The sequence below is a fragment of the Lytechinus pictus genome, unplaced genomic scaffold, assembly GCF_037042905.1.
Source record: "Lytechinus pictus isolate F3 Inbred unplaced genomic scaffold, Lp3.0 scaffold_19, whole genome shotgun sequence".
NCBI classification, from domain to species: Eukaryota; Metazoa; Echinodermata; class Echinoidea; order Temnopleuroida; family Toxopneustidae; genus Lytechinus; species Lytechinus pictus.
In genome coordinates, this window is record NW_026974140.1 from 6,770,392 (window position 1) to 6,784,370 (window position 13,979).

Sequence of the window (13,979 nt, forward strand, 5' to 3'; positions counted from 1 at the left end):
AAGAAAAATGAAAGGGAGTGAGGTGACTGGGCTTGTCATTGGGGTGTTTTTTGATTTTCTTCAGGGAAATTCAAAGATTTCATGCACCCTTTTGGTTAAATTTGAGAAAAATTCCCCAACTGGCCATGACCAAGCAATAAATTGCTTCCTCCCCTGATGACCTTTGGAATGCGAGGAGGTGCTGACAAAGATGAGGTGTAACTGTGTCTCGTGACGGCACCTGGCAACGCAGAGGCTTCCAAAGCAAAAATGGAATCGTGACTATTCTGATCGTTGCAGGCTCAAAATCCAAAGTGGATGACATTGATGTCCTGTCAAATCATGTGTCAGAAAAGCAGGAAGAATATGGATGATGCCACTTTAACCGAAAGGTATGAAATGCACAAAAGTGACTGTAATAAGAATTCTGATAGATTATCCGGGATATAGAGGTAACAGCTATTGAAAACATTTTCAGGAGATCAGAAAAAAACCCAACAAGTTGAGACCTTGATGATGGGGACTGTAAGTCATATTCAATTGCAGCTAAAGTGAACATCTACAAAAAATGCTACAATAACAAAACTTGAATGCTGTGGCCATGTTCAAAAGAGAATGGGGAAAAGGCTTGCAGGCATTTTAGTAGTAACTAATCATTGTCCATTATTCTACATAAATGTATGTTGTCTTTGCACATTTATGCATTATTTGCAAATGATGAAAAATGCAAGGTAGGATAAGTGATCTTTTAATGAATTAGAAAAAAGGAAAGAAAAAAAAAACAACACTGCCGCCATCCCTGAAGGATTGTGATGAAGTGTGTGTACATGTACGTGTGTGAGAGAAAGGTTGCAACTTCAGGTGTCAGGTGGGTGGATTCATTTGTGTCCTGTACGAACAAAACATTACCAATAGAGGGCAGTCAATATTCTCACATATAAAACTTTTTCACAAAGAATCAAAGAAATAATGTTTCATGACCACTACATTTTTGTAAGATTGGAATATTGGATGATATAATATAAAGTCATGTTATTGGACCTAAATGAAAGCTTAAAGGAGAAATATATTGATTATGAATATGGCCTTATTATATATCAGTGGAAAGGTAATGATGTGAGGATTACCATTAGGTCATTCAAAAATAACGAAAATAATACATAAGGTGGAAATCGCCAATTAAAAAGCGCTAAAATGCCTCTCCGAAATATGCCTCGCATCGGTCTCTGAATTGACTCGAATTTGATGACGTCACTGTCTGTACGAGAGGCGTGATTGGCTCTCCCACGTCAAGCTCCACTTGCATGCAAAACCTGTTGCGAGGGTACGTTTTCTCCACACTGACACTGAATACTTCGATCATGAAATGAAAGAAAACCCAGAAATTTATCTAGATTTGGATTTTCAAATTGATGATTATGAAGATGAAGAGAATGATGATAGAGTTTCTAACTCTAGAAAAACAAAGTGACGTGGATGGTGGTAAATTAAGGGAATTACGCCGGTGATGATGAGTAAGACAATTCAACTTGCAAGCCGATTCGCTACCAACGCATGCAGCTGCTAGCTGCACCGCGGGTCAAATCCATGAAAATGAATTCCATGCAGCATGACCACATCCAGACAGAGTCTCTTTCCTCTATCAACAACATAATGAGAAGGAAAATTATAAAATAACTGTACTTACAAATAAGTGAATATATCCGAACCTAGGCTGAAGGTAGATCAACTCAAGGAATGGCAGCAGACGATATGCACCAACGATGAATTTCACGTGGCTGGAATAGATTGTCACTCGTTCTGTTAGATAAAATTTATATCTCATTATTTTGACTAAATTACGAAACTCGGAGAATTAGTATTCTACATAAAAATTAAGTAACACCTGGTACTATTTTTTGAATTACGATAAAATATTTTTGAAGCAAAGAAATTGAGGTAAATTAAAATAAGATATAAAGGATCATCCACTTAGCCGCATGCGATTGTAAACAAACAATCAAAAAGCACATGGCCAGCTTGCTCCACTTCAGTGGCTTGCTCGCCCATAGAGTTGGAGCGTAGCTTTATCCAACTCTATGTGCTCGCCTTGCTGATTGTTTACAATCGAATGCGAGCTAGGCGGATGATCTTTTATATCTAATTTTAATTTACCTCATTTTCTTTGCTTCAAAAAGGTTTTATCGTAATTCAAAAAATAGTACCAGGTGTTACTTAATTTTTATGTAGAATACTAATTCTCCGAGTTTCGTAATTTAGTCAAAATAATGAGATAGAAATTTTATCTAACAGAACGAGTGACAATCTCCCAGCCACGTGAAATTCATCGTCGGTGCATATCGTCTGCTGTTATTCCTTGAGTTGATTTACCTTCAGCCTAGGTTCGGATATATTCACTTGTTTGTAAGTACAGTTATATCATTATTTTCATTCTCATTATGTTGTTGATAGAAGAAAGAGACTCTGTCTGGATGTGGTCGTGATGGAATTCATTTTCATGCATGGATTTGACCCGCGGAGCAGCTAGCAGCTGCATGTGTTGGTAGCGAATCGGCATGCAAGTTGAATTGTCCGACTAATAATCACCGGCGTAATTCCCCTAATGTATACCTCGTCCTCTATCCACGTCACTTTGTTTTTCTAGAGCTAGAAACTTCATCATCATTCTCTTCATCTTCATAATCATCAATTTGAAAATCAAAATCTAGAAAGACTAGATAAAATTCTGGGTTTTCTTTCATTTCGGGATCGAAGTATTCAGTGACAATGTGGAGAAAACGTACCCTCGCAATCGGTTTTGCATGCAAGTGGAGCTTCACGTTGGAGAGCCAATCATGCCTCTCGTACAGAAAGTGACGTCATAAAAAAATCCCCAATTTCGCGGACGTAATTCTGCGTGTTTGAAGCATTCAGAGAGAGAACTTTTAACTATCAATTAACTGAGTTCCATCGGTCTCCATGATAAATGATTTACACCATCGTGTTCTCCTTATTTTCTCCTTTAATTTGATATATGATTCTCCATTTTTACGATTTTCAATATAGTTCTACTTTAAGACAGGTTTTGATGAATGATGCTATCATTTTCTAAACTAAGGCACTTGACAAGATTGGAAACAGTAACAGTGCATTTGCTTAATAATTCTCTGTATTTACTTGTTTTAAAAAATCTATTAAAACAAACTACAATTGCTCATTAGTCATTGGCCCCAATGATATAAATCTATCAGGAGTGCCTACAAATAATGAAATTTAACCATTTATTTTCTACTCCCTGGAAAGCATTTTAAATAACACTTCACAGATGATCATAATGCCAACACATACCGAGGAGTCATTCAAAGAACCATTTTCATCAATACTCAAATACAGAGACTATACATGTATCTGATATATTACTGCACCCTGGCCTGGCTGTGTTGCGAATAAACTTTCTGCAACCTTTGACCTTCTGTTTGGGTCCTTGGCGTAGAACTCGTCCTCCACCTGCTTGAGAAATGCTTGGAGAGTATCATTGGGTACCATGGAAACGGTGCATCCTGCCCAACCTGCTCCAGTCAGCCTGGAACCCAGTGCCCCTGCCTTCCTGATGAGTATCAAGGGATAAAAGAGAGAGGAATTGATTGTGTGAATAGTGAGACCGGGATATATGGTTTGAACGGGGCGGGGGGTGTAAGAGAGAGAATAAAAGAGACAGAGAAAGAGAGAAAGGGAGGGGGAGATACAGGGGAAAGAATAGGTATTATTAACCATTATCACTATAATTTTAACTGTTATTGTGTTGTCAAGGTATTATTAACCATTATCATTATAATTTTAACTGTTATTGTGTTGTCAAGGTATTATTGACCATTATCACTATAATTTTAACTGTTATTGTGTTGTCAATGTTTTCATCATTGTTACACATTGTTAAATTGTTTAGAGACTATGAGATATATTGTAGATCATTTACCCATCTTACACCATTTTTCAAAACACATTTCTTGACAGATTTTCCCTATTTATATACAGTCATAAAAAATCTTTACAAATCAGTAAAAACAATCAAAAAGGGAAAATGTTATTACTTGCAAATTTCTACCAGTTCATCCAGCTCTGGACAACTGCATTCATAGAGGTCTCTGCAACTAGCGTGACTGTCATTCATCAGGTTGCCTAGCAACTGAGCAGGGTCTTTCACACTGGAGTCATTGCACAAGGCTTTGAACTTCAATACACGATTTGCCTCGCTAAAGACGTGCATGGCTCGGTTGTGGAGCTTGAAAGATTGCACTGTAAATATGGAAAGAATAAAAATGTATCTAAATCAATATTTTAATGAGTGCACACAAGTAAAAATTTATTGATATTGAAAACAAAGGGAAAAGCAAGAAGAAGAAATAAGTAAAGAGAAACATCAGAACAGAGATAGAGAGAAGAGAGAGGGAGAGAGAAAGGGAGGGAGAATGAGAGAAAAGGGAGAGGGGGTAAGAGAGTAAAAGACAAATAAATGGAAAACAGAGAGAAGAGAGTGAAGGAAGGGACAAGACAGCAAGGGAAAAAAGTACATGTACATAAAGACAAAAAGGAAAACAAGAAGAGCGAGAAACAAAACCACATACCATAAAGGAAAATAATAAAAGGAAATAAAGTTAGAATTCTTTATAAATAATGCTTCTTTACCATGAAGAGTGTTTTGACTCAGACTCTCACTGTTGAGTTCATCAGTAGACAAACTTAGAATACCACACACCTCATCCTTGGTGTAAGGCTCTGGATGCAAGACTTGATCTACCATCTCCTCCATGTCTGAGAGGGAGACACCAAGAGCTTTCTCAACATCCGCAAGACGTCTCATCTTCCTCCACTCAAGACCTTTGGACTTAGCTAGAATCTGACAGTAGAAAAAAGGATGTTCATAAAAAAAAAATCACATGTATGTCAACCTTGAAATTTGAAAAAGCTGATTGGTCACCCCTTTACATATTACAAATTATATATTTTTCAAAATGCCCTTTTCCCAAATCACAGACCTGCCAACCTCTGGGAATGAAAAATTGTATTCTGTGATAAAAAAAGTGTATTTTTCCCCCAAAAAGTGTATTTCATGATAAAATATGTGGCGCACTCGCTCATCGCGGCGCTCAAGCTGCATGCAAGCTAAAATGCGCACTGCTCTTGCAGATGGAAAAAAAAACCACCATTTAAACATGTGTATATCTCACCCTGGGATTTAGCGAAATGATTGAAAAAAAACAAGTTACCTGAAATTACATTGATCTAATAACCATATTTGTGTAAGTTTTATGAAATAGAGACATATAGAGATGATTTTTCTCAATTAATTACGATTTTGTAAAAAAAAAAAAAAAAAAAACGTACTGGTTGGCAGGTCTGCAATCACAGAGGAAATAAATATATATCTTGTGTTATAAGAAATCACATTCTGGCAACAGAAAACTAAGGTTTAGAGTTTGTACAGAGATTTAAAAATATATGAATCTAACAAAGTCAGATAAAATCCAATAAAGTTTTCCAAGTTGTGCATGAAGCATGCTTTTTTTTAGAATGGATTTTTTTTTTATTAGACTGACCCTAAAACATTGTTCAGACACAATGTGAAAAAGCTCAGAATTTATCTCACCAACATTATGTGAACAATGTAGATGGGATAATGAGGCAATGAAGCATGGTGGACAAGCAGGAGACCTTTTTTGGGGTTGACTTGCCAAAAATATGCTTTTCCACGTTTATTCATAGGAAATTTTGTACAAAGATGTGCAAAGTCATAGCATTATTGTGACATCACAAAGGAATCATTATATGTCATGAATAACTCTGGACAATTTTTTGAGACTTTCCATGAGTAATGCAAACAGTCGAAGTGATTTGCCATACAATGTCTGAACTACAAAGTTTGTTGCTGGGCTTGTCACACCAGTCGCCTATTGCAGAAAGAGTTGCGTTAGACATTAAACTTTAAAAAAATCAAGCACAAGTCCCTAATATGCATGTTTCATTTGCTCCAAATCATGTTGCATTGATTTTTTTTTCCAGACGCCTTGGATCATAACTCTTGCTGCAACAGGCCCCATGTCTGATAAGGGCTTAACCTTAATACCCTACTCATAACCCATATCATGAAATCAACAAATATCCAAGCACAGTTTATCCTATCAAAAGAGGGAAACTAGTTTCTCTCGATACAGGTAAAGAATAAGGAATTCAATATGACTATTTCTCTACACCATCTACATGACCTTTACACAAGGATACAAACCTGTGAAGCCAGCCTACATTCCACTACTCTGATATTAAAGTGGGATGTTGAAGCCTTCTGCAACTCCACGCAGCTATTGGCTACCACAAACACCACACCTTCTGGGAGACTGACGTCATGGGCTCTGATGGGGTTAAACTCGATGTGCTTTGCCTGGAGTTAGGGTATACAAGCAAAGCCAATTGGTGTCGGATGTCAATCACATGGGAGAAGATATGTAAATTGATGGATTAGCATAGCAAAAGGGCTATCCGACATGATCTTATCAAGCCTAGGGGGGCTGACTATTGGGACTGTTTGCATGGTGACTTGCCCATCTTAGTAGATTTGTCTAGTACGACATGCAGTAGACTGCTGATAACCTCACATGTGGGATAGATCCTATTGTAAATACTGTAATTTACATTCTGATTCATCTTCTGAAATATTGTTTTTAGTTTTGGATGTTCTATTAAATTTTTCAATATAACAGCTCCATTCTAATCATCAGATTTCTGGTAAAGAGAAAACATTGGGAGATCGACAGGACTAAGAGAGTTGCAGTGATATCCCACAGGTGGTACATTGTATAAGCAAAAAATTATGAAAGACAAGATATTTGTTAAAAAGCTAAATTTGATTCATGTCTTGAGATAACTGCAGTTGTGGACCATGCATTCACCTCATCCTCAAGGGTGCTTGATTGATGATAATTACAGGGTGCCATTTTTCTCTGCACAGGAATGCATATTCAGCATTTTCAAAAACAGCATTCCCTCTGTGCCATTTGTTTTTATATACATGTACATGCTAAAAGGTAGCAGTAGAATAAACAAGTGGAATGCCTCTGGCCGTCTCACCTGCATCACGCGATTCAATATAGCAGCAGTGCTGATTTTGAAAACTACTATAACTCGCACAAGATGTTCAGTGATACTTGGTTAAGTTTATTTCCACGTTTTATGAACTAGACCAATACACTTATAGAGATATGATGGCAATTCAACAAATACCCCCAACGTGGCCAAAGTTCTTTGACCTTACATGACCTTTGACCTTGATCATGTGACCTGAAACTCGCACAGGATGTTCAGTGATACTTGATTACTATTATGTCCAAGTTTTATGAACTAGACCAACACACTTTCAAATTTATGGCTGTAATTCAACAAATACCCCAATTTGGCCAAAGTTCATTGACCCTAAATGACCTTTGACCTTGATCATGTGACCTGAAACTTGCACAGGATGTTCAGTAATACTTGATTACTATTATGTCCAAGTTTCATGAATCAGATCCATAAACTTTCAAAGTTATGATGGTAATTCAACAGATACCCCCAATTCGGCCAAAGTTCATTGACCCTAAATGACCTTTGACCTTGGTCATGTGACGTGAAACTCATGCAGGATGTTCAGTGATACTTGATTAACCTTATGTATAAGTTTCATGAACTAGGTCCATATATTTTCTAAGTTATGATGACATTTCAAAAACTTAACCTTAGGTTAAGATTTTGATGTTGATTCCCCCAACATGGTCTAAGTTCATTGACCCTAAATGACCTTTGACCTTGGTCATGTGACATGAAACTCAGGCAGGATGTTCAGTAATACTTGATTAACCTTATGGCCAAGTTTCATGAACTAGGTCCATATACTTTCTAAGTTATGCTGTCATTTCAAAAACTTAACCTCAGGTTAAGATTTGGTGTTGACGCCGCCGCCGCCGCCGCCGTCGGAAAAGCGGCGCCTATAGTCTCACTCTGCTATGCAGGTGAGACAAAAAGCAGAGCATGATTCCCACTGAACAACATGGCATGGACTTTTATAAAAATTTCTTTTCAACTGCATATTCTACAACAAAGTTGCTTTCAACCAATCAAATTTGATATTTTATATCAACAGCTGCTTACTAGCTATTGACATCTAGGGTTTGTTGCAGCTTTGCTCCAGGAATAAAGTGGTCAGTGTATAAAGCCTACAGGAATTAAAATAAGCAGTTAACAGGTGAAATACATGGCTGTTCTCATAAAGCTGTTGAGAAATTATAGCTGGGCACAACTTTACAAATGACTGAAACTTTTTTTCTTTATTTTATGCAGATTCTCAATTTTCCTATCACCAAAAGTTTAACCCTATCTAGGCAGGGGTATTTTGGGAGTTCATATGGCCGGAAGGGGGGGGGGGGTCCTCCCAGGCCCCCACCTTGAGATCTCGGCTGTCGACCGCGCCGAAAATTGGCACGCGGGTTGTCTGGGACATAATCTACAAAATTGTATAGTAATTTATTTCATACGAATTGCTATTAAGTGATTATGCTAATTTATGCGTAATTAGTATGCGAAATCATACTTTTTCCTCTAAGTCCCTAAATAAAGCTCCAAATGTTCTAATTTTTGGTATAGAAACTCTTTGTGGTATTCTTAGCAAGCGTACATTAACAAAATTGCAATATCAAATCATTTTCTTATGTATTATATTGCTTTTTGCAATTTCTTATGTATTTCCTTGTTTTTTACCTTTTGTTTTTCATTGTTTTTTCACTGAAATTTGTTGGGGACTCTTCTGAGATCATAAAAAGCATAAAATAAATACATTTAGACCAGCAAAACTAAAAATAATCATGCATTTATGATTTTTGGTTGAAAACACAATTTGCATTGACTTTGTACACAAAATCACGTTTTTGAGCAATTTTTGGTCTGACATGCACTTACATAATGTTGCGTAATTTCGGAACCACGTACCCGGGTGACGCAAAATTGGTCTCAAAAGTTGCGCAAGACTTGAAAGTAAAAAGTCAGCGAGCAGCGCGGTTAAAAAATTTCGCACGGTGAAAAATATTGCGTGAATCATTGAGGGGGGGCCTGTTAACTTATTTATTGAAAAGCTCACTGGGTTGCAGAGCATGCTGAGCCCTGTTCTGCACATTTTTGTGATGACCATTTTATGAGACAACTAAAAGTTTAAAATTTGCAACATACCGTTCCAGCTTTGGCAAGGAAGCAGATGGATTGGTCCATACCTCCACCTTGAGTTCCAATGTAATGCTCACATCTCATACAAATGTCTGCAAGTTCTGTCTGCAATGGTATGGAATGAAAAGAAATATTAAGTTGATGTATCGTTGCTTTCAAGGTATTACTTGTTTACAACAAATTTTCGCTCCTAGCCTCAAGATGGCATGAAAACTTCAGCAGAGTAATCATGAGTTGCAAAGAAACCGAACAAATATGGCTGCTCCCATACAAAATGCAACAAATTCATAACGTAAATTTAAGAAAGAAAATTTAGAAATTCTGCTCAGTATTATTATTTCCTTATTAATTGCACTTGGGTGATTAGAGATTTAAAATGTAATATCATCTGAAAGTTTCAGTACAGATACAGAAATTAAAAAAAGATTGATTTTTTTCAGTCTTCAGTGACACTGGATGTCTTAGGTATTTATTTATTTCACTAGTATACAGGTCTCCTGTAAAAAAATACTTTCAGACAAAAAAAAAGTTATGACTCAGGCTCAATCACTATCATAGTACACTATAGGAGCACAATATCAAAATCATGACACTGAAACTACAATGAATAAATACAGGCTGTGTACTAATGCAACGTTTCTCATAGTAATAACAGTTTTATGATGATCATGTCATGAAAATGCAAAGAAATACAAAGTTTTGATACAGTTCAAACTACAGAAATACCTCCACTGTTTTGAGTGAGTTAAGCAAAAGCAACAGTCCCAAACATCCTTGATTCACTGGCAGGAAAACATTACAAAATATGAACTTCACCCAATACCTGTAGTTTGAATTTTGTCACTCCTGGTGAAAAACAAACAAAGATTCGAAAGAAACATTGTTTTACAGACAAAAAATACCTATGAATATAGCCCCTTATCCTGAGTTGAAACTTTATAATTGAAGAACCAAATACATGTATGCAATATTTTGCAAGCCTGATGACAATCTTCTCACCTTTGTAAAGGCTAAGCTATGTGCATGCTTGGTAGCTAGCCCTGCACAGCACACCAGTGCACTGGAACTAGACAGGCCAGCACTCTTGGGTACATTACCATCCACCATGATGCTCATACCCTGAGGGGTGTCGACCATTCCTGCTCTCTCAAGGATTCCTTTGATTCCACACAGGATGTAGTTGTGCCACTCTGGCCGTGATTGGTCGATGGTGAATGATGTCATGTCGGTCACAAAGTCACTGAGAAGGCAAAAGAGTTGGAAGGTAACTAGCTGATTACTATCATCCAGCATTAAATCAGGACATTTTATGCATACCTTTGAACAATTGCCAAAGGTTTGCCAGACATAGAAACAATATTTGCAAAATGGATTCCAAGTATGATTGTTTAGTTATTACTATACCAGGTGAATGTGAATCACTCTAGTAAACAGGGGTGGTATTCTGAAAACAATCTTATCTTTTATCTTATTTCATAGAGATACAAAGACATTAAAATCAGTATTCTGAAAATCTTCTTAACACGTTCTTATCTCTGTAAGGACAGCTCCTTTTTTATCTTCAACACGCCCCTTTTTTAGATATCAGACTGCACTTCATATTTACAGTTTAACCAATAGGAGCGTTCTTTATGTCAAGAGATTATCATGCGCACTGCGGGTGCACAAGTTTCTGACACATTGGGCGAAATAGGCATTTCATAAAGTTATATGCAATGACTGCTTTTATTTCTTGACTTGGCACGTGCACAAAATAAAGAAAGTAAAGAAAGAAAGACAGTCAATAAAATACAAACGAAAAATGAATAAAACAAGGAGAAAGTAAGTAAGTAAGAAGACAGAAAAGGCTCTGCATGAAAGGAGAAATAAAAAAATGAAAGGAACAAAACAGAAATAAAAGAATAAAATAAAGAAAGAGCAAAATATATAAAGAAAGAAAGAAAAAAAAAGAAAGCAAGCAAAAGAACCTAAAATAGTAAAAAGAATTTTTTTAAATAAAAAGAAAAAGAAAAAAGGAGGAAGAAATAAAAAGATTACAAATGATAAAGAAAGGAAGAAAAAGGAGGAAGAAATAAAGAAAGAAAAGGAAGGAAAAAAATTACAAAAAAGGAAAAATAAATAAAAAAAGAAACAAGAAAAAAAAGAAAATAAAAAGATTAAAAAGAATAAAGCGAAAAAAAAAAGGGGGAAGAAGTTAGAAACAAGTGGAGCACCTCCGGCAGTCTTGCCTGCATTACGCCATTCAATAGAGCAGCAGTGCTGACTTTGAAAAACAACTATAAATAGTATTAAAAAAAAACAAAATTCATATGATAATAAAATACTAAGTTCATTGACCCTAGATGACCTTTGACATCGGTCATGTGACCTGAATCTCAAGCAGGATGTTCAATGATACTAGATTACTCTAATTTCTAAGTTTCATGAACTAGATCTACATGTATATTAAAGTTACATGTATGATGGCAATTTGGCAAATACCTCCAACACGCATGGCCAAAGTCTGTTAATCCTAAATTACCTTTGACCTTGGTCATGTGACCTGAAACTTGCATAGGATGTTTGCTGATACTTGATTGTTTTTATATCCAAGATTCATTAACTAGATCTATAAACATTCAGTTATGATGGCAATTCAACAAATATCCCCAACATACAGAGTAATTTAAGTTCATTGACCCTAAATGACCTTTGACCTTGGTCATGTGACCTGAAACTCACAAAAGGATATTCAGTGATACTTGATTACTCTGTCCAAGTTTCATGAACCAGATCCTTAAACTTTTAAAGTTATGATGGAAATAAACAAATACCCCCAACATGACCGAAGTTTGTTGACCCTAAATGACCTTTGACCTTGGTCATGTGACCTGAAACTTGCACAGGATGTTTGCTGATACTTGATTGCTCTTATATTTCATTAACTAGATCTATAAACTTTCAAAGTAATGATGGCAATTTAACAAATACCTCCAATATAATCTTAGTTCATTGACTGTGGTCATGTGACCTGAAATTCACAGAGGACGTTCAGTGATACTCGATTACTCTTATGTCCAAGTTTCATGAATCAGATCCATAAACTTTCAAAGGTATGATGGAAATCAACAAATACCCCCTACATGGCCAAAGTTCATTGACCCTAAATGACCTTTGACCTTGGTCATGTGACTTAAAACTCAGGCAGGGTGTTCAGTAATACTTGATTACTCTAATATGTCACGCTATTTTTATTTCCTGTGCCATATTGCAATGTCCAAGTACATTATTCCAAACAAAATACAATGACACAAGTGTCCTAAGATCACTCAAGGGAGACAAGAAAATAAGTATTTTATAAAAGCAGGTGGTCTTCACAAATATACAGGAGATCCAAAACCAGAAGGGAGGGGGGGGGGTGGCAAAAGAACAAAAGTACTATCAATGGGTTATGCAATGAACCAGGTGTGTTGCTATGTCAGTATCACTTTTTGTGGCTAGGGCCACCCGTTTACACATTAAAAACAGCATCTTAACTGAATTGTTATTTTTCGATGGTTTTCTTTTTATGCTCTCAATAAGCCACTTGAGGTTCCATTCTGCGCATGATCAGAAGGTCATTTCAACTCAATTGGAACGGTGGTCTAATTTTCAATGATATAAGCACCAACTTTGATCTTTTGATTTAATTATTTTGAATAGATCCACCAGAAAGCAACAATGCACCAACTTGTGACAGGTATTTAATAGTTGGTCAAGTACATTGTAATAGCAACAATTAAATGCATTCAAAGTAGAAGTGCAATAAATACCTGCCTAAAAACTGTACAATGATGAGCTTTTCTTTATTTTATGCAGATTCTCAATTTTCAGTTTCAGTCATTTGTAAAGTTGTGCCCAGCTATAATTTCTTAACAGCTTTATGAAAACAGCCATGTATTTCACCTGTTAACTGCTTATTTTAATTCCTGTAGGCCTTATACACTGACCACTTCATTCCTGGAGCAAAGCTGCAACAAACCCTAGATGTCAATAGCTAGTAAGCAGCTGTTGATATAAAATATCTAATCACCAATTTCTACTATGCTATGCCACAATTACAACATTACGGTATGTAATATTTTGCTTTGAAAATTTGCCTATCCTTATGAAAGAAAGGAAAGGTCATCTGAACACACTTGCTCATGAGGTAACTACAAACTGGTCTATTGCAAAACAGCAATGAAGAGAAACAGGTATAGTGAAACCGGTCTATAGTGACCATTTAAAGGGAAACACAAATTGTGGTCTTTATAGACAGGGTCTTATAATATACACAATCTTCCTCCAGTGGAATCAGTTTAAATGGTCACTATAGGCAAGGTGGCTAAGTACATTATAGAGAGGTAACCACTAACACAGGTTTGACTGTAATTTGTAAATGAGCTGATTTGTCAGGTGGTCAAATGAACAATTAAATAAATTTGCAGTAAATATAAAACTTTACATGCTTCATAAAAAGGAGTTGAATTTCTAAAAAAAAGCACAAAATGGAAAATAATTTATCAAACTCCCCTACACCCTACGTACAAGCAGAATACATATTTTACATACCCTCTTTTCCTATTTTGTTAATATCAAATGCCCATATAAAAAAAATCCCTGAAGAATTATATTAGCATATTTTATCAAAACCAGTTCCAAAATTGATGTGAACATGATTTCAACTTTCCTAGGAATTGTCTAGTTGCATGTGCAAGCATTCCCCCAATAAACTTTATTTTATCTTTACGTATATAGCACATACACTGTCATCATAA

General features: G+C 36.1%; 1 protein-coding gene across 2 annotated transcripts in view; it reads right to left on the reverse strand.

Annotated features, from left to right (window-relative positions):
- The window catches only part of LOC129260720 (N-acetylgalactosamine kinase-like), a 21,657-nt gene continuing 7,678 nt past the window's right edge, over positions 1 to 13,979 (reverse strand). The window contains exons 4-10 of one of the 2 annotated variants that reach the window (XR_010296736.1): positions 10,201 to 10,441; positions 9,208 to 9,306; positions 6,242 to 6,394; positions 4,645 to 4,855; positions 4,050 to 4,254; positions 3,031 to 3,565; positions 1 to 1,031 (exon numbers count right to left, since the gene is read on the reverse strand). Coding sequence is in view for 1 of the 2 variants with exons in the window: in XM_064114552.1 (XP_063970622.1) it covers positions 3,355 to 3,565; positions 4,050 to 4,254; positions 4,645 to 4,855; positions 6,242 to 6,394; positions 9,208 to 9,306; positions 10,201 to 10,441 (1,120 nt within the window). In the remaining variant the exon portion in view is untranslated. Of the gene's footprint in view, positions 1,032 to 2,987; positions 3,566 to 4,049; positions 4,255 to 4,644; positions 4,856 to 6,241; positions 6,395 to 9,207; positions 9,307 to 10,200; positions 10,442 to 13,979 lie in introns of those variants that run through there. The other variant, XM_064114552.1, reaches the window with a different exon arrangement.